Here is a 21,074-nt window from a genome sequence, read left to right as displayed (position 1 = left end):
CTGTTCACACTTCTTTGTAGGTCCATGATTCAGACTCTTTTGCTGGAGCCTGAAGTTGCCTGGGGGCTTTTCAATGGTTTATTTCATCTGGAATTAAAAGAAACCAAGTCCTGGTGCTTTCCAAAGAGTAACAGCAGTGGAGAAGGATTTGTTTTGCTGGAGGTGTTATTCCAAGATAGATTCCTTCCTGCTTGAATGCTTGCTTTTCCTTTCCTACTTCCAAGCTGTGAGAAATGAGTTCACTCCTGCCAGTTCAGACAGCTGGTGCTGGGAGAAAAAATTCCCAAGGATTTTTTAATTTTCCTGCTGACTCCTAAAGGGCTGTTCACACCTTGAGTGCTTTGTTTGCAATAAGAAATATCTTAGAAGGCATGATATCTAGGCTCCATTGATTATGAAGTCATTCCCCTTTTCAGGGGCACTGAATCTACTTTTTCAGTCAAATCTGAGTTAAAAAAGAAAAAGGATATGTATAGGCAGCATATGTTCTTCTGCCTGGTTAGCCTTTCCAAGGGTTCTGGGGTACCTGCAGATTTCTGAAAATGTCTAGAGAACTCTGGAGGGCCTGGTTCCAGTAAGGGTAGGAAGTCTGTGGGGTTAGCCTATGACATTTCAGGGACCCTTACATGGGTGACCCCATCCATGGTCCTTACTGGATTGGTACCCAAAATGGGAGCATGTTCAGGCCAAAGGTGCCCACACAAGGAATGGATCAAAGCTTCAAGTGGTTCAGACAGCCTTATTTATGGGCAGGAAGAATCTTCTACAACCTAGGGGTGAGGTTCTGTGTGGTTGGTGTCAGATTTTTGTTGGGTTGTTCATGCACACACACACACACACACACACACCCCCCCCTTTCTTCTGAGGAGCTGGAACGGACTGCTAGTGATGTTTCATTACTGGCTGCTATTCCTCTATATAGCTGTAAAATTCTACCAAACTTAGACTAGAAAACAAATTCCTGCAGCTCCGATGAGTGTTTTGTCTTCAGAGATCTATAGAAATGGTTTCCTCTGAATGTAGATAGCCAACTTCCATAAATTCACAGTCTCTCTTCCCAGCCAGCCCAAAGAAGGCTGGACATGTGTGGGCCACACTGTGTAAGTATGACTAATAGACTTGGCAAGCCTTGTCACGGGTCAGGACAACACACAGAGAGCAGTATGTCCTAACATACAGCCTAACCCAGAATTGAAGACAGCAATACCAGGGGCAAGACAAAAACACCTCATGAGTTACACTCATGCTTTGGTTTGTCACTTAACTCTGACCAAAAATGTTTACAACAATGTGCAGCACTCAGTAGTAAGAAGTTAACTGCTCTGAATAACTTAAAATCCATTATATAAAGTTAATTACATAAACCTGTATTTTGCGTTTCCTGAGAAGTAGCTGCAGTACCCTAATGGCATAAAAATTCCCCAGTATGTTCTGGAACACCATAATTTTTCAAGCACATGGATTTCTTCCTTTCATGTACCTTTTCTGATACCCTGCTATATCACTGCAGACTGGAAAACCACACAGTATCTAGCTGCGTATGTGTCCCTGTGACAGAGTGAATGGATGTGTCTTTTCTTATACAGGATTGCCTTTTAGAAAATCCAGATGATGGTTTGCTGCAAGTGTTAGAATGCTTCATCAGTTCCATGTCCACTAATGGTGTTTTGAGATTCCTCCTTGCCATACCTGCTGAAATCATAGAATTACAGAATGGTTTGGGTTGGAAGGGACCTTAAGGATCATCTAGTTCTAACTCCCCTACCAAGAAGGAACAACTTCCACTAGACCAGTTTGCTCCAAGCCCTGTCCAACTTGGCCAAATGTCAGAAGAAGTACTTCCCTTGCACATGGTCTGTGTCTCATAAGCCAGGCTTTTGGCCATTCTGATGTGGCTGATTGCCTGCTGGCTGTTCCATACTTGCAGAGCACCAGCACCCTGAAGGCATGATGTCTCAGTGCCTATAGCATGTGAGCGATGAAACTATCTGCCCTAGTCCCAGCCCCAAGCTTTTGGCACAGTTCTGTGTTCTGCCAAGCCATGTGGAAAACCTGCCCCTGAACACAGGCACTGGTTAGATAACTGATCATTTCCTCTGGAAATGAATGAAATCATTTAAATGAAGGAGCAGCTAGTGAGTGAGGCTGCTTACTGTAACGGAGCTAATTATGTAGAAAAAACAGTCATAGCAGCAAGAGGGCTTATGGGTGTATAAACATATTTGATGGTTAAGTGAACAAAAATGTGAGTTAGTGAAAGCTTACAATTTTGTTTTTTCAGGGTTGGATTGAGATCGTTGGCTGTGCTGATCGTTCCTGCTATGACCTCTCCTGCCATGCCCGTGCCACCAAAGTTCCTCTTGTAGCTGAGAAGCATCTCAAAGAACCTATATCCTTTCAGAATAAGCCAAATTCTCTTAAAGTGAAAAGTGATTTAACAGTGAGATGTCTTGGAGAGCTGTGTAGCTCTATTTTAAGTTACACCTGTAAATGTAACAAGGAAACCTAGAGCTATGGACCAGCACGACTTCGGGAAGTAACTTTCAAAGAATTGAGCTTGTGGGTGACTTTACTCAGGTCAACAAAGGGGATTTACTATTGTGCTTAGTTTTTTCTAGCTTAATGCTATGCTCTGTTTTGACTGTTCACAGTCTGTTTGACTGTTTGCATGGTTTAAATGTGAAAATAGGATTACTATGCCAGGTTATTTCACATCATTCCATGGTTCTGCTGCTAGCTGTACTTGTAAAAACAAGTTGTATTCTTTCAAATTTTGTGATCTTCTGCTCTTCAGGATTATTATTCCTTTCCTCTCTTGTAGTAAAGTTCCTTAATCCAGTAATGGAGGAGATTTCTTTGTGTTGTGTAGCAATTAGCTTTAACTAGGACCAGAACCAGGCCCTGCTTTCTGTCATCTCAAACTCCTTAACTACCTTGTACAGAACAGTCAACGTTGTTCAGTTTGAGGCAAATAAGGGAGCTATTGGCAAAGCTTACAAGAAGGATGCAAAGGTGGTGATGGAATACCTTTCAGTCTGTGATGAGTGTTACATCACTGAGATGGAGCAACTGCTCAATGAGAAAGGGTGAGCTAGCTGTGTGTGTTTGTTACCCGTCTCTGACACCTCTGTTGAGGATCACAAAAAAGCTGCTGGATTGATTTGAGTCACCTGAAACCAGCTTCCTCTTGAGAGTAGGCTGAGTGGATTACCTGAAATATTTTAGTGTTGTCCCTTCCGCCAAGTCATTGCTTGCCATCCATCAACATCTCGATATACACTTGTAGATGGGTAACCATGGTATTCAAATACTTACTTGTAAGGGAATGAGCTTCTGGATTTAGTAGGATCATCACATAAGAGAGATCCTCCTAGGAAATGAGAAGTGGTTACCTCCTTCCCTGCTCTGGTTTGACAGTTGGCCAGGACTGGCAGATGGTTTTGAACTTAATTTAAAAATTAATAAATTCTGTGCGTGATGGAACAAAATAGTTAAATGAGAACCAAAACTTACGTGAGTGTTCTCCGGTGTTTAGTGATATGCTTTAGGACCTGTTACAAGCCCTTGGCTTCTTGGGGCAGCAGTTTGTAGGTTTTTCTTTCACCTGTCTGTGTGTATTCCTAACACATGTAGGAACAATGTAAGATGTCTCTGCAGCTGTTACATTTGGCAGAAGCAGGCCAACAACTGTGTATGTTATGAGAAGGCTAATGGTGCAGTAACAAAAAACAAACTTCATTTCCTGCTTGAAATGGTACAGTGAATACATTCCAGAGTGGTTAACATTTAATTTTTTTTTTTTTTTCTTCTCTGAGCTAGGTTTTATTTCTTTTACATTTCTATAAATTTGAAAGTGTAGAAGAAATAGCAGCACTCGAAACAGGGAGAGAAACTACTGCAGAATATGGTGATGTGTACACACATCAAAGCCAGAAGAAAGTGGACTTAATGCATCCAGAATCCCATTGAAATGATTCAGTAGATGAGTTACAAGCAGTATCTCAGGTTTGAATTGATAGTGGATTGCAAATCATACCTGTTGTTTAAATTCAGCATCCCGTTGTAGCTGCATTCAGAGCAAAGCCTTCATCTCATTTGATAGTGGGTCAGAATGCAGGTTATTAGCACACACTTTCTTTTTAAATGTGTTTTTTATATAACACCAATCTGAGCGCTTTAGCAAGGTTACCATTCCTGATTACACATGCTGACTGTGTCAGCATGCTAGACTTGCCTTTTGTATGACCATGTTTGCATAAATCCATTGGTGGTAATTTTCCGTTAGCATGAATAATAACAGTCATTTGCTTCCTGTAAGTGGATGGGTTAATACAGCCTAAATTCTCCTTAGCAAAGAGTGCGTGCTAGTTGCAAGCTAGCAAGTGGCAAGAAGTAGTATGAAGATCGTACTATCAAAAGCTTTAGAAATAAGCAATAAAATAACTGCTGTATCCTCCCCTTAGTCTGGTGTCTGTGAAAATGCAGGGTACCTTCTGACATAGCTCAGTTTTCATGAGAAATCACTAAACAAGATGTACAGTGTGCAAGCAAGTGCCCATTTTGTGTGTCTCCCTTTTTTCTTTTGGTGTATCTGCTTCATCCTGAGATTATTCCATTTCCCAACAGAGTTTGCTTTAGGCTGTTAACCACAATTAAATTCACTGTGATTATGAAAATGGCTGCTTTTAATGTAAATGTAGTACATTTATTGTTAACAAAGATTTCTTCTAATAGGTATGCCACGTGTTTCTTTGGTCTTTGAGGTTTGCTCTGGCTTCTGTTGCCCCACTCTTAAAAGTCAACCAACCAAAGCAGTTAAGGAAATGTAACTTGTTTATTTACTGCTGCAGCTTTTAAGTGACTTCTTTTTACTTTGCAGGGAATTCACTGTTGAAACTGAAGGGAAAACTTTTAAATTAACAAAGGACATGGTTACTGTGAAGAGATTTCAGAAAACATTACATGGTAAATTTGTGTCTTTGTTGTTTGATCATTAAAAATAAGAGGCAGCTCGGGATACACTTTGAAAGTGAACTTTATTAGTTGCATTGTCCTGTTAGCATTGTACCAGGGCACAGGAAAAATGCCATATGTTATTTCCTTGAAATTTGACAATTTAAGAGAGTTGTAAAGCTTTCACACAGCAGTGGGATTTCAGTGACCATTGATGCAGGCCTATCTGCCTGCTTCTTGCCTGGTCTGCTCAGTTACTCATTCAATAGGCTTTGGGTGGCATATTATTGATGATGCTTCAGTTGCGTATTGTAGGATCTGTAAGGCTCTATGTGGTGCTATGACCCAGCTGCTGTTGTGATGGAGGAGCTGGGGAAAGTCCACCAGCTTTGGGATCTAAGTCCATTACAGTGCAGCAGCTGGGTTGTGGCAGTCTGTTGGTCAGGCTGTGGGCAGCTCTCTGTGCTCAGAGCTCCTGTTGTCACTTTGCCACGTGGAGCCAAATCTTCTGGCCACTGCCAGCTTATCAGGTTAAAGACCAGGCTCCTTAAGCTGAGAAGTCCAGTTAGTTCCTTTGGTAATCACATCAGCTTTGGTCAGTGACTGCATCTCCATAGAGCTTTTGTCCTCATATGGGAAATGGGGCTAGAAAGGTAACTTGCCATATTGCATGGATTTAGTTCCTCAAATAAGTCTTGTCTTTCCAGCCAGCTCTGTAAGCACCTCACCCAAGGTCGTTTGGGAAGTCTTTTGACAGAGCTGGAGACTGAGGTAGTTTTTTCCCGAGTTCATACTGTAACTAGTGAATTATTCTGCCCTAGCTTGAGAACATGATAAATGCTCCTAGGATGAAGTAAAGCAACTTACAGTATGTGCAGAATATATTTGTTCTTGCAGCTTCTGAGCCTTTAAACATGTTCAGGGTCTTTCAGTCAGCATGTGCTGCTGCTGTGCAAGGCTTTGCTTTGTCACTTCAAAGAATAAATCAGAGTTGTAACTTGCAGTGACTGTAGTATTGCTGGGCACCAGTAAGTAGAACCTCATTGCTGATTTTCCTTGAAGTTGATACATTTGGCGGTTTGGCTTCTGTCTGCAAGCAGAAGGCAAAACTTATAGTTTCCCTCTCTTCTCTTCAAAACTGGTTGCTCGATGCAAATAAAACAAGACTATCTTGTACCGTGTCCAGCTCTGGGGCCTCCAATATAAGAAGGACGTGGACCTGTTGTAGCAAGTCCAAAGGTGATTTGAGGGCTGGAGCACTTTTTCTATGGAGACAGGCTGAGGGAGCTGGGGTTGTTCAGTCTGGAGAAGAGAAGGGTCCAGGGAGACTTTAGAGCAGCTTCCAGTACCTGAAGGGGCCAAGAAGAAAGTTGAAGAGTGGCTTTTGGCTGGGGCATGTAGGGGATGGGGCAAAGAGGAATGGCTTTAAATTGAAAGAGGTTTAGATTAGAAGTTAGGAAGAAGTTCTTTACTGTGAGGGTGGTGAGGCCCTGGCACAGGTTGCCCAGAGAAGCTGTGGCTGCCCCACCCCTGGCAGTGTTCAGGGCCATATTGGACGGGGCTTGGAGCAACCTGGTCTAGTAGAAGGTGTCCCTGCGTGTGGCAGAGGGGTTGGAACTGGATGAGCTTTAAGGTCTCTTCCAACCCCAACAGTTTTGTGATTCTTTTGGTAGGTAAAGCCCCACCCAGGTTAGGTACTTAATTGAGAAGGATTGGCTTTCAGAATGTGAAGCATGACCCACTTGTGCTGGAGAGCTGGATACTGCCTTTGATTTTCAAAAGCAGCTAATGCCTGTAACTGTTGCTTCTTCCCCCTTATCTATCTGAGTTTTTTCTAAAAAGCTGCTCTGTCTGAGTAAGGCAGCTGTCCATTGAGCTCCTTTCATACACAGAGGAGAGGAAGAGGAAAAAGCCTCTTTGACAGATACGTGCCAAGTACTGGAGAGAATGATGGGTATATAACAGCACAGCACATTACATCTTCTGAGAATTTTTTGCAAACACTAATTAGTTGATCCTTATTCTTTCCCACTCTTGTGATATGTTGCAGACGGATGGAGAATAGGGCAGGTAGCAGCACTGAAGCAGGCAGATAAGCGACTCAAGAATACAGAGGGAGTCTTTGGAATTTGAGTTTTATCTAAAGCTCCACAGTTCTCCACTCGGACTCCTGGATACTGAGGCTGTGTCTGTACATTAAACCAAAGTGGGCCAGGGATTTAGCATTACCCTGCCATCATGCAGGCTGTTTAATTGCTGTCATATTCTCTGGAACAGTTTTGGTCTATGCCAAAGAGCACCCTCCGAGACGATGCCTGGACCTAGTTTGTGGCATGGTGTGGAGCAGGCAACTGTTCTAGTGAACAGTTTAGATGAGGCTTCACTGTTGTGAAGTGGAAGAGGGTTTATCGGCATGGATGGAAGTTATGCAGTGTTATTTGCTCTCAGTGCCAGAGAAGGGGCCTTGACTTGTATTCTACAGCCTAAATACATTATGTACATGGACTATGTCCAAACCTCTACTTTAGGTATTTGCATTTAGAAGAGAAATGCTTAACCTTTTAATTCCATGTGAATGGAATATTACTTTATGTAATCAGAACTCGTGAGCACAACGGCAGCTTCAGTAAACACTTTTTTTTTTTTTTGTGTGTGTATAAATTCCTTTTAAATGATGACGTGGATTCTTTTGTGTTCCAGTGGAAGAAATCATCCCAAATGTAATTGAACCCTCATTTGGTATTGGGAGGATCATGTACACTGTGTTTGAACACACCTTCCACATCCGGGAGGGAGACGAGCAGAGAACGGTGAGCTTTACTATGGCTGGGCCTCAGTTTAACTGGCTGCAGGCATTTGCCTTTCCCTAACATCCAGGGGCAGGGCTGAAATAGGACTGCACAATACACAGTAGAGAGGGGAAGACCCAGGTGGGCTGTTGAATTGCTGGTTTTGCCTGCGTACGTGTTGTTTGTACATGGGTGCTGAGAACATTCTGGGGCTGCGTGCGCATGAGGCTCTCACTGTATTACTGGCAGGAGGGTGAGAAATTCCTCCTTCTGGATTCACACTTGGCAGTGTCCCATGGCTCAGAGAAAGGCATCTCTTCTGTATTTCCTTTTTCTCCGTTGCTTTTCCTGGAACCGCAGCTCTGCAGCAAGACAGACAATAGACTGACTGTTTCCTCAGTCCCCCAATGAAATTTAACCTTCTCTGATTCTGGACACCCCTAAAATCTTGGCCTGAACTTTGTTGTGGCAGGGGCCAGAAGGATTTTTGTGTTACACACAGAGTACAGCCTGTTCCAGCCAGTGCCCACACTGTCATGTTCTGCACCATTGCTGCTGGCCCATGGGAAGCTGGCTGTAAACTTGATGCTGGTTCCTGTTTGTTGTTTCTGGCTGCTAGACTGTGTTTATTGAAAAGAAAAATAATGATGCTCCTTAGCATCTCTGGTTACCGCAGGATGTGATACAGTTATGAGTGGAGGGAACAGGATTCAGGAGCCCGGAGTTAGGACACAGTTGACTTTCTATCACAAAATGCTTATGAATTCTAAAATACCAGACTTCCTTCTAGCAGCCATTTACTTTCCGGATAGCATGGGCACCTCTCTATTGTGGTGCATCTCAGTTCATTGCTTCTGTACCCTTACAGGCCTTGCTGTTTGCCAGGAAAGATTTCCAGTTCCCCCCACCTCCCTTTTTTGCACATTTATCTGAGGGTGTCTGTGGAGGGTTCTGAAAACCTTTGAGCTGCATATGCTCCATGTGTTTGGGGTTTCTCTGGGAATCTTACAGCATGTTTGGCTTAGACTGTGCATAAGACTAAATCTCCTGGGAAGTCCCTTCTACGCTTCATGTTCCTGTAATTCAAGTGAGGTTCACTTTCTTCAGGCAGTGTTCTGTTAGGCCTCTTTAGGTGGAAGATAATGTTTATCTCTAGGGAGGGAAGGGGGAGTGGAGCACAGCTGGAGAAAATGAGTCTTCAGTGGTGTTGATGTACTACTGCCCTAATGTCTTATATAAGGCCAGTGACTCCCCTTGGAACAGTTGCCCTTCCTCCAGCCTCAGAGCATATTCTTAGCTCTTAAGAATCTGGTCTAACCATTAAATTTGTATTAATTTCTGCTTTTCCTTTTTCTCTTTAGTTCTTCAGCTTCCCAGCCATTGTAGCACCGTTCAAGTGCTCTGTTCTTCCTCTAAGCCAGAATCAGGAATTCATGCCTTTTGTCAAGGACTTATGTAAGTGTATTGAGCACTGTGGGGCTGATGGGGATGCACACTGTGAAGAAAGGTTTCTTCTCAGTGCTATAGGAAGAAAATGGCATTGGGATGCCCTGGCTCTCACTGAACAAAACAGCTGAGTTTGTTGTTATCAGTCAGCCTTGGGTATCCATCAGTCTCTTCAGTCTAGTCTCAAAAACCCCAGTTCCCTGCCTTTCCCCATGTTGATTTGCAGTGTAAAAGACACTTATTTTTTTTTTCCTTCTGTGTCATAAAGAAATCTTTCCTACTGCTTAGGAGAAGCTGTCAGGTGTGTGTGTGGGGGGTGGGGTTAGTTTTTTGGTTCTTCTCTTTTTGGGGGGGGGAGGTGAGGACAATTGTTTGGGGTTTTTTGATTAAAGTTTGTTCTTGTTGGCCAACTAATTTACTGAGTCAGTCCCAGAGCTGCTGAGCCTCCAAGCGTTCAAAATGCCCACTGGTACCATCTAAAACTGCATATCTGAAGGACAGGAATGTAGGCTGTATGTCAGACAGTGTCTTTTGCTGTTGGCATCAGTTCTGCTTGGAACCTTGCCTCTGCATGCTGGATATGCCCCTGCACATGCGTGTGGCTTGCAAGTTTTTGAGTTAAAGCAGAGTCATGGGACTGTAATGACAGGTTGAAGTCATTAAGAAGTCAATGGCTTTGCTCTTTGGGTGGGGATTGCATGATCCAATGAGAGTAACAGGGTACCTGTGTGGTGGGCTTGAGCTTGTAGTCTTGTCAGGGACTGGAGCACTGGATCTTTTGTCAAAATAAAACCGAGAGTCTGGTGTTGCTCGAAACCAGGATGCAGGTGCCTCACTTCAGGGTGTGCTATGCGAATGTATATTGGAGGTCTCTGCTAGGATTGTGTTGCCTGCTGAGTATGTAATGAGCCCTGGTGGTCCCCCCTTTTCTGCTTTTTGCAGCTGAAGCTCTCACTAGGAATGGCATCTCTCACAAGGTGGATGATTCCTCTGGATCCATTGGCCGGCGCTATGCCAGGACTGACGAGATTGGTGTGGCCTTTGGGATCACGATCGACTTTGACACTGTTAATCGGACACCTCACACTGCCACCCTGAGGGACCGTGACTCAATGCGCCAGATCCGAGCCGAGGTAAAGGGCAGGCAAATGAGTTTGGCTGCTGACGAAGCTGAGCCTGATTCATATGGGCTAGGGGAGAGCATTAGCTGCTGTTTCTGACCCAGCAGTGGCTCTGGTGTATGCAGGAGGTGTCTCCAACTCTTGCAGGCAATTTAGCTATTCTGAGAAATCCCCAGGGAAGAAGGATGCTGGCCCTGCTGCTGAAGTGAGAAGAGGCTTTTGTTTTTCTTGGATACAGAGGTGTTGATCCTACTTGAAAGCCATGCCTTGTGCAATGCCTTATGTTGATTGCACTGCTTTTCAGAGTGCCTCCTTCCAAGTGAAGACTGCTGAGTAAATGCACAGGTAGTGTCTGGCTTTCAGAGGCAGAGCTCTGAATCCACAGACACCAAAAAGCAGGAGATTTTTTACTACTTCAGGCTGGCTGGCTCGCAGAGCATGGCTCAGACATAGCTCCTTAAAGCTTTTGCTTCCTGACAGTGTTGCTTGTGCAGCACCAGAGAAGCTGGTGAGTCACTGCCCAAAAGCCATGTTGGCCCCAAGCATGCTCTGCTAGTAGGGCCATAATAGAGACTGGAATAGCAAACCTCCCTATGGTGGTTAGTGCCCATCTGCAAAGATGAGATGTAGCTTCACTCTGTACAAAAGCACTGGTGCCATATTGCTGGGGCTTCTGGGCCAGCTGTGGATTCAATTCAGTGTGACAGGCGGTGCCCATTCCTCAGGGCAGCCACCTGTGTCACCTGGATGACGTCTCACTGCTCAGCAGCAGAGACAAAACTTTGTTATCCTAAAATTTCTGCATGTTTTCTGGTTTCCCCTAGCTGATCCTTCACACTGTGACAGTGTGCTGTGAGGAGCAAAGAAAAGGCAGCTGTTTTTTGTGCTGGTCTAGTAAATAGGGCCAGCTAAATCCTGGCTTACAGCATCTTTTGGATGCGTATGAGGTTTTCTTTTGTTTCCAAAACTGTAACGTAACACTATCAGGTATGAACCTTGTTGTGGTCCACCACAATGACAGCTGCATTTCCCTCAGGGGACATCTCAGTCTGCTGAGATGACATAGAGTAATTTAAGATCTCCTCCTAGTTAATGGTTTTTCTCCCCAAAAATGATCTTGTATTAAGATACCTTGCACATGTTCTGTTACTGATGTAAAAATTACCCATGTTCTCCAAGCATCCAACAGAGCAGCTTTATTCCAGTGACTTATTTGTGTTTTATGCATCTTTGTGACTTTACCTGCAGATTTCTGAGCTTCCTGCCATCATTCGTGACCTGGCCAATGGTTATCTGACTTGGGCTGATGTTGAGGCAAAGTATCCACAATTTGAGGGACAAGAGACTGGCAAAAAGGACACAATAGAGGAATAAAGAAAAGGACCTTGAAGTAAAATCCTGTCAAATGTCCACTTTTTACTGTTTATGTTAATATGAAATAAACTTATCATGTATTATTCAAAGCTGCATTGTTTGTGCACACAGGGACTACTTGTTTGTTTTTTTCCTCAATTGCTGCCCGAATTTAACTTTAAAAACAGAAAGAATTGCAGTCCAAGGTGTTACAAATAAAAACACCATTAATATGCCTGCTTCTCTGTGTTCATGCAGCCTTGTGCTTTCTTCAGCAATGTCTGGGTTTTCTGGCTTTTTTTTTTCTCCTCATTTTTTTTTTTTTCCCCTCCTGCTTAGAGCTTTTGGTATTTCAGGTTTGTGACAGCCCCTCAAGAAGTCGGGGACCATGCATCCCTCCATCTGGATTCACATCACCTCGTATTCTCATGCAAGGTGGCACTAGTCCTGTTTCTGCCACCACCATGTGGCTGCAGGGGCAGCTGAGCATGAAATCATTGCACTGACCAAGTCTTCTGTATGTTTGCAAGAGCTCTTTAAAACATGAGTGCAGGCAATTCTGGGCAGTGAAATCAAATGGTGACTTGAGAGCTATAGTCAGAACCATAGAATCACAGAATGTTTTGGATTGGAAGGGACCTTAAAGCTCATCCAGTTCCAACCCCTCTGCTATGGGCAGGGACACTTTCCACTAGACCAGATTGCTCAAAGCCCTATCCAACCTGCCCTGAGTTAAACTGCACTTTTATGAGTCTGTCTTATGCTTCAAAGAGGTGTCTGCCCTGAAGCAAGGCAAAAGCACCAGGTCTTTCTTCTGTCTGGGCTGTTTAAAGTACTCTTAATGGTGGAGATGTGCATCTGTGGATCCCTGCTAGGAGGCTTTTCTAGCCTCAGTTTCCCCTGTGCTGTGGTGAATGATGGTTATCATCTTTGGCAAATACTCCAAGATACACAGAGCTAAAGTAATAAACCTGGTAAGAAGGACTAGACAAGCCAAGGGGCCTATGTGCCAGGCACTGTACAAGCCAGCACACAGAGACAGGGGTATGGAAGGGTGGGAAGGACTTTCAAAAACAATTAGTGCTTTGGGGTGTCCTTGTTTTGGAGGATCCAAGTGTACCCTGAAATTACTTGGGTTTTGAGCTGCATTGGAGGCCCTGCCTGCCTCTAAGAAAGTGTCCGTTCCAGCCACTCTCTGTCTCCCACTGCTGCTTTTTGAGCAGTGGCTGGAAAGCCAGGTCAACTCCATTCATCTCCCCAGCCCTTGCTGCTACTCATGCTTGAAAAAGGCAATTAAGCACCCACACACTGCCAACAAATGTAGCAGTACTATATCCGTCATGTAAGAACGGATGAAGTTTGCAGCAGTGAATGGGAAATCGTAACCAGGGAACTAATTAGCCAGCAAATTGTGTCTTGGCTTCAGAGAGGAGTGTTAGAGCAGGATGCAGGTAAGCCCTGCATGAGGTTTGTAGTTAAAGGCCTTGTTATTTAAAATACAAACAAGCCCTGGAACCAGCTGCGCTATGTTAAATCCTTTCAGGTGGAGACCTGATCGATGCCAGCCACAAGTGAGGTGCTCCTGCCAGTGCAGAGGGCAAGTTAGAGGTGGAATCTGCTGCCTGACCAGACGGGTGCTACCTGTGGCTGCCCTAGCCCTGGGCAGCATCCCTGGGCAGCTGCTCACCCCCTTCTTAGCTCACACCCCACATTGCTGTGAGATGTAGCCAGCCGAACACGTCTGTCCTCGTTCTGACTAATACATACGTGCTGTGCAGAAAGGTGTTTGCTCACCTGCGTTTCAAACAAACAAAAAGGCTGGTACATGTCTGAGGACATAATTCAAAATCTGAGTGCAGTCCTCCCCAGCACAGGGCAGATCTTGCCTGCTGCTCCAGCAACGCAAAGCAGCAATTTGCCAGGTTTTACAGGTGTCTGTTGCTCTGTGAGACATGTTACAGCAACTCAACAGAAGCATGAAAATAAGGATTCCTGCTCCTCTCCTAGGTAAATAATTCCGTATTTCTGAGTTGTGGTTTCTTCCAGTGTTAGGCAACAATAGCGATGTAAAAAAGCTGACTATACATGTGGATATTTGTTGCCCTGCCACCAACTGCAGCTGGTCCTGGCTGAGGTCCCACACCAGTTTGTGCTCATCCAGCAGGTAATTCCCAATTGCATCATTCTCCGAAGACATAAGAAATGGGTACTGTGCCCCATACCTCTGATCAGGGGCTCCTCAGTAAATTTTTACCATCAGCTAGTAGCTACTGAATAATTGGGTGCTGTGACTTTGATTAGCACTTATCATTCAAGGAGCAATCTTCAAACTCCTTTAAGGGGGTTCCTTAAAGGGGAAAAAAACAGCTCGGAAGAGACTGCCTAATGCCATTCTGCTTAAATGCACTCTGAGAGGGCTCTGCCCTTTTTGGTTGCTGATGCTCAGACAAGGACCTGAGCAGAGTGGCGGTGGTGAGACACTGGCAGAGGTTGACCCAGGGAAGCTGTGACTGCCCCATCCCTGGCAGTGTTCAAGGCCAGGTTGGAGCAGCCTGGTCTAGTGGAAGGTGTTCCTGCCTGTGGCAGGGTGTTGGAACTGGATGCGCTTTAAGGTCCTTTCCAACTCAGACCGTTCTGTGACTGCATGATTTAGCGAGCAGCATCCAGAAGAGGGTGCTGTCAGGCAGGAAATACCAGGCGTAAGGAAGCTATTCACTGAAACCGTATGTATTACTTTTAAGCCTTGCGGCTATTTCAGTTGTTCTGCAGCCCTGGACCTCTAGCGCTGCAGTGCTCTAATGCTCTTTGTTAATTCGCTGGCTGAAAGATGCTGTTGCAGCCTAGATTTTAATGCAAGTGAGGTAACAATCCTAAGAAAGTCTTCAAAATGTAGTTCACAGTAATTCATCTTTAGGGGAGTGCACAGCTGGCATGTAAGAGTGGAGTCTGGATTCCCTTGACAAGAGCTTATGGAGTTATGGTGACCCACCTATTAAATGCAATTATATACAGCATGGATGGTTGCACCCTCTGGGTAGCCTCTGTGACTGGTGGAGTCTGGGGTATGATTTGTCTCACTCATAAATGGGCATTGCAAACAGACATTAGGAGAACACTGGGTTTTGCTCCGCTGATGGAGGGGATGTTGGGAAAGGTAGGACAGCCAACGCCTGAAGGTAGTGGCATGAACCTTACCTAGTCTGTCCATTGCAAAAAATCCCCCTGATAACAAAAAAACCTGAAGGTGACAGGCTTGGCCTAGCGAAGACAGCTCCAACAGATGTACTTTGGAAATTCAGCTTAAAGCTTTTTAATTCCTATCTTTTCTGTGACCTGCAATTCACCTTCTGAGCCAGATAGGCAGGGTTTAGTATTTATAAGCGGGGGCTGCTGAACCTCCTTCTAACTGCATATCCCTCTGCCACACTCATTTCCATGTTCCTATCTGAGCTGATCATGTAACTCTTTGCTTTGTGCTGTAATCTGCAGCTATCTCCTCTGCAAGGGGATGGGAAAACATTGCCCTTTCATTTCATAAAGCTACAAAAAATGAAAAGCACTGGCAAAGCTCATGGGTCTTTTTAAAGTAATATCTCAGCTTGCATCGTTGGGGCTCTAGCTGTGGGTTCAGGCACTATTTAGGATCAACCCCACTTTAAGGAAGTGTGTGAAGATTTTCTTTTCTAGTACAAGAACTGGTGAATAATTGATAAAATTAGCAGGTGACGGCTTTGAAATAGGTCCTCAGAGGAAAGATCACTGTGTGTTTGTGCTGTTCTTCCTCTCTTTGCTTTGCATCTCCTGGTTGCTGTTGGCTGGTCTGTGAGGACTTGGAGGTATGCAAAGAGCCAGAGTCAGAATCACTTATATTCCTAACAGTCAGCACACAAATCAACCCACACAAGCTAAATCCATCTATGCCAGCCTTTAACGGGGGGAGTGCTAAGGGCAGCATTTAAACCAATTGATCTGTAACAGTGTTATACAGCTGCTGCTTCAGACCAGACCTCTACACCTTCATGTATAAATTGATGAGAAATGCAGCTGCTTTGCAGCAAGATAAGTGAGAAACCCTCAGCACCTATCCCCAAAAGCCGAAGCAAAGAAAGCTTATCAGGACTTTCCTTTGGGAGCCAAGCAAAGCTATTCTCTTTCTTCAAAGGGCTTATAGTAGTGAAAGGGGTATTTCTATGAGACACACTGTTACAGTAACTGGACAGGAGTATAAGAATAAGGATTCCTGGTCTCCCAGGTAAATAATTCCATATTTTTGAGCTGTGGTTTCCTCCAGTGTTAGGCAGCAATAGCAGTATTGAAAGTGCCTTTAGGGCTGGTTATACTGATGGATATTTGCTGCCCTCCCACCAACCCCAGCAGGCCCTGGCTGATGTCCCACACCAGTTTGCACTCATCCATCGAGCAATTTCCAATCGCCTCATTCTCAGAAGACTAAGAAATGGGCACAGGTCTCATTCCTCCCATTGCTAACACTCCCCCCTCTCATCAGGAGCCCCTCAGTAATTTTCCAAATCCCACAACCCTCTTTGCAAAAATGTAATGATGAAGAGAAAAGGCCAGGATTGAATTTTCTGCCTCTTAGGGGAAACCAGATATGAAATAATAAATATATATTATATTTTCCAGTCAAAACCCTGCTGGTCACTAATACCTGCAGATTAATTGTACTAATCCAGTGTGATCAAGGGGAGATGGTTGGCTACTTGGCACTATTTTGGTCCCTTGCTTATGAAACTCCATCTCCGTGTTTGAAAGAGAAGTCTTTACATAACCGCAATCACTCAGACGCTCAGATAAGAAAAGGACTAAACTGTCCCAAAACATTTTATCTTCTGCACAGATGCTGCCTATGAATTTTGTCTTGATTAAATAACACGGCAGCATCATATTTTGTTCTGAATAACAGATGTCCCTCTGTACGAGGGAAGGAGGAAGTCTGCTCTCTTGACTGGTTGTTTGGTGCAAACAGAAACGGGGATTGTTGGAGGTTGGAGGATACGGAAACTCACCTGGTCAATGAGAGCTCCTTGGAAAATAGCTAAGGGACACTGGGAAGGAACATTTCGTTATGTCAACGAATGGCCTGTGACACATGTTGGCTCAGAGAGGTCTCCAAATGTGTAGCGTTGGTGCCATCACAAACCACAGAGCAAGATTAAGGTCTGGGTCAAACGGTGGGAAGGGAGCGGGAGCACAGGAGCAGCGTCTTAGCTGAGCACACCAGGGGATCTGTTAAATGAAAGTGGTTTGTACCTCTTGCACCATGTCTGCTTCCTGCCTCTTAAAAAAGGGTGTTCTCCTGCCCCAGGACGCATGGCAGGGCTGGCATGAAGAGTGGTTTTGGGATGCTCATGATGCAAAGTGTGAACGCTAATGAAAGAAGTCTCATTCTCGCTTCCCGCCCTGCTGCTCTTTCCCCATTGATGAGCTCCTGTCTGCAAAACTACGATCACCAGCAAACAGCAATGATCTGAGCAGAAAACCAGGATCCACTGAATGCTTGGAGACAGGATTTCTCACCAGTATTTTGCTTCTGTTTATCACTGATTTTTGCAGACTGATTTACACCAAGATGAGTGAGGAGCTGCATATACTTTCCCAAATGTTGCTAGAGAGACATGGAAAGTTAAGTTCCTTCTCAGGTATTCCTACAGCAAAATCTGGGTCTCACACAACCCCCCTTCAGACCTGCCATGGGATGAAGGGTTGAATCGAGATGAGGATGCTAATGTCCTGGAGCAAGGTGGATGTTTCCATCCCAGGTTCTCACCTCCCCCACCTCCATTTCTCTTGGGGTGATTTGAATACAACAGGAATAAAGAGCAGCTTTTTTTAGTACGGGTTTTTATTAGAAAATAGAGGCAAACTATCAAAGGAAATACAGAAAAAATCCAGGGAAAAGAGATGAACCTCATGGCTGAAGGATCCTACACGACAGAAATATGTTGGGACATGGTACTAAGAAAAAGGACAATTGCAAAACGTAATTCATTTTGCTTTGTAAAAAGAAATGTAGGGAAGAGCAGCAGATAACGTTGGATTGTATGTTAGTATTTCACTGGGTGTTCATGACTCCTGCTAGCTCTCCCATCTCTTGCATGACTAGCTTCTGCCTACCAATAAATAAAAAGTCATGAAAAATAGCTGGAAAATAACCATCTCCTTCTGTGTGGATTATGGCAGCCTTTCTACATCCCTGTCTGCACCAGCTCACTCACTTGGGTGTCTGCACACAGCCAGGACTGTTTGAAGGCAGAGTTTCATCAGTGCAGCCCAGCAGGCAAATTGTTAAGGGCTGGAATGTTTCTGCCTCAGAGGCATCTGCAGTGCTGCCTCTGTGTGCCAATGATGTCTAATAGCTGCTGGCTGTTGCAGCCTGTGTTCCTACAGCTCCTGCTCTTTTCCTGAAGAGGCTGGCTTCTATGAGGTAAAACCACGATGAACTAATAGGGATGTCTCACCTGGAGCCCAGCTCCCCCTTGCAGCCGAGAAGATGAAGCCAGTAGGAGTCCTGGAGTCTCACCCTAGAGCGGACATCTAAATAGGGCAGAAAAATCACTTTCTCCATCTCCCTCTTTCTTTCTTCTGATTTTAAATAGTGGATGACCAGCTCAGATGGTGCAGAGACATGAATTCAGGTGAGATAAAGCCAGCCCCAGAGCATGGTAGACCTGCAACCACTGAGAGACAAATAGATACATTCCTGTTATTACTATTATTATTGTTGTTGTTATTATTTATTATTATTACTATTCTTATTAGACTTTGGGAAGATTTGCAGGTGAGAAACTCTGTTAGACTAAGAATTCACCTTCCTTTACCCCACAGAAGCCAAACTTTTCTAGACAGCCAATGGAAAACTGCTCAACCACATCTTGTAAGTGCAAAGCTTTCCCTGTTCACCAAAGGACGGTCCAACTGGGCTGCACTCATGCTCTACTGTTTGTCTTGGGTCTTACTAGAAAGACGCTTAGGCAAAGCCTTTTCTCCTTGTATCCATGCTCCAGTAACACAGTCTGCGACTCATCTCTCACAATCACCTTGGTTGGAAAAGCAGTCACTTTATCAGTGCAGAAGTCTTGGCATGTCACGTACGTAGCTGCCTTCCGACCACCCCCAACTCAACTTTGTTTCTGTGAGCGGGTCATCATGTGAGTTAAAGAAAACATTCCCAGTTAGAAAAGAGGACCTGGATAATTTATTCCTCACTGTCTTTTAATTCCTGAGAGAAAATCCACAAACAAGGGACAAGGCTGGGGCAACTGGTGAGGCTGAGCCTGCACACCAGCTCACTGTCTCTTTCGCTTGCAGAAATAGGGCAGAGCTGAGCAAAGATTACTGGAGCAGTAACATCTTGTACAAAAAAAGCAAGCTTAAAAGGATACAAAGCTTGCAGAAAGCAGCCGTCTTCCACCATGGCCTGTTTTCCAGTGAATGGTTTAATTCCCTGCTTTTCATGTAATAGTTTAGTCTACTATTATCACAGTCTGTTATCAGTCTACATATTTAGGGCTGATGAATTTCATGCTAGCAAAAAAAAAAAAAAAAAAAGCAGGGAAAAAAGCCCTATGAAAATAATAGAAATGCTGAAGGAAATCTTCAAAATCAAACAGATCTACTGGGGGTAAAAAAAGACTAAAATGAAAATGGCCCTTAACTTTGTGTAAGTATCCATTTGGCTTGTCTGGTGACCACATGGGGTTTGAAGACAAGCTGTCTTAGTTTTTGCAAGCTACCACTGGTTTATTGATTCTTCCTTCGGCTCCTGTCATTTCTTTGTGGCATTAGATGGAGTTCTTTGCCATTGTTAATAGCAGGATAGTAATGTAATGGCCAGGACATAGAGCAGCAGCAGCTGGGGAATGGAGCACAGGGCACATGCTGAATCCATCAATGGTGAGCGCTGCTAAAAGCACAGAGGGAGGAGGATCATTTCGCAGTGGGTAGTTTTGATGAAGCGGCTGGTTGAGCTCCAAAGGCATGGCCAAGTATTGAAAGTCATCATTGTATGGATGCAGTCTCACGTCTCGCCACATTTGTGCAACCTCAAAGGCAAAACCTGGTGGCTAAGGAGGGAGCAGGAGGATAGAGTGCTGCTCTGGGCAAGGAGAGCACCCAGCTCTGGGGAGGGAGTCATGAACCTCCTTTTTGCTGTCACTGAAGCTCTCTTAGTAATGCCCAGGATGCAAAAGCAACTGAACCCCCTGGGCAAGTCTGAAGTGGCACTTTCAGTCAATTGCCCAGCAAAGCCCTTCCTTCTTCTGCCCCCAAATCACTCTAAACAGCAAATTGGCTTGGCCCAGTAGCTTTGGAGGTGCGCCTTGAAGGTAGCCTCCACATTACTAAGCTGGGTCAGAGGGGTCTTATGGGACAACACAGCTCATAGGCCAGAGCCTCCATGTCAGATGTGGGGAGGCTCAATCCATGCTTGTGGTGGAAACGGCCTCTGCAAACTCCCAACTCCACCTGAGCTGGTGAAGCACTGGGATCAACCTAATGCCTCCTTTTCTTGGCAGAACAGTTAAACACACCGTTTGTGTCCCCATCCCCTAGTCCATTGGCCTTGGCATCTGCAATGGTTGCGAGCCTAGCTGAGAGTTGATTCCCTCTCAAGACTGAGACATAACAAAGGATGTTTTTTGTCCAAGTGTATTCAGTAGAGCATATATGTTTTTGTTCATTGTGACTGTTGGAAGGAGGAGGAAAACATAGGTGTGCAAGTGTTCTATGACCTTCATACTTGGCCATGCTAGGGCACCTGGCCAATGCTCTCAGCATGGACAACAGTGAGATCATAAGAAACAGCCCCAAGAGTAAACAATTACAGATCTGGCATAAACCCAGTTGTTTTTCTAAGGGTATAAGAGCAGGACCCTCTTGGAGCCGAATCTGAATCCTCACCTATGGGGGGATGCACCATGCAGGAATTTTCCCAATTACCTGAGACTCCTGGCATCGACTGCAATGGGGCTTCCAAGCTGGAAATGTGGGCCTGGATGGTGATTCAACAGTAATTGGAGATGTATTTCTTCTTAATCTCTGTTCTCTCTATGCAGTAATGATTTGATGCATTGCTAATTTTCCTCTGTACTTTATCTATATAGATCTCTAATTTGCTTCACTGTACTTATTTACTATATATAAATATATACATACCAGTTTCAGGTTAGCATGCTTGTTTGCTTTCATGTGCTTATTTACTCTAGTGTGCTTGTTTAATAAATTGTGCATATTATACAGCTAGTCTGTGGTCACTTTGTTGTGTACCCTGCCTGTCAGCAGAACAGCATCCTCCCTTACCTCTGACTGCAATTTGTCCATGGTAGCAGACCCCTCACTGCCTCACATGACTGCAGGACAGCCAGTGCTGGCATCAGCTGCTGGAAGGCTAGGG

The 21,074-nt window shown here is 44.6% G+C and overlaps 1 protein-coding gene across 1 annotated transcript in view; it reads left to right on the top strand.

Moving 5' to 3' along the window:
• The window catches only part of GARS1 (glycyl-tRNA synthetase 1), a 29,231-nt gene extending 17,335 nt beyond the window's left edge, over positions 1-11,896 (top strand). The window contains exons 11-17 of the mRNA XM_061474530.1: positions 2,282-2,394; positions 2,946-3,086; positions 4,880-4,965; positions 7,654-7,763; positions 9,104-9,197; positions 10,131-10,321; positions 11,558-11,896. Coding sequence (XP_061330514.1) covers positions 2,282-2,394; positions 2,946-3,086; positions 4,880-4,965; positions 7,654-7,763; positions 9,104-9,197; positions 10,131-10,321; positions 11,558-11,683 — 861 coding nt within the window. The 3' untranslated portion in view covers positions 11,684-11,896. The remainder of the gene's footprint in view (positions 1-2,281; positions 2,395-2,945; positions 3,087-4,879; positions 4,966-7,653; positions 7,764-9,103; positions 9,198-10,130; positions 10,322-11,557) is intronic.
• Positions 11,897-21,074: the final 9,178 nt, after the last annotated feature.

The sequence above is a fragment of the Pezoporus flaviventris genome, unplaced genomic scaffold (assembly GCF_033815535.1).
Source record: "Pezoporus flaviventris isolate CSIRO_AGI_PZ_B2104156 unplaced genomic scaffold, CSIRO_AGI_Pfla_v1 ptg000079l, whole genome shotgun sequence".
NCBI lineage: Eukaryota > Metazoa > Chordata > Aves > Psittaciformes > Psittacidae > Pezoporus > Pezoporus flaviventris.
Note: the sequence above shows the minus strand (reverse complement) of the source record. Positions and strands in the feature narration are given on the sequence as shown.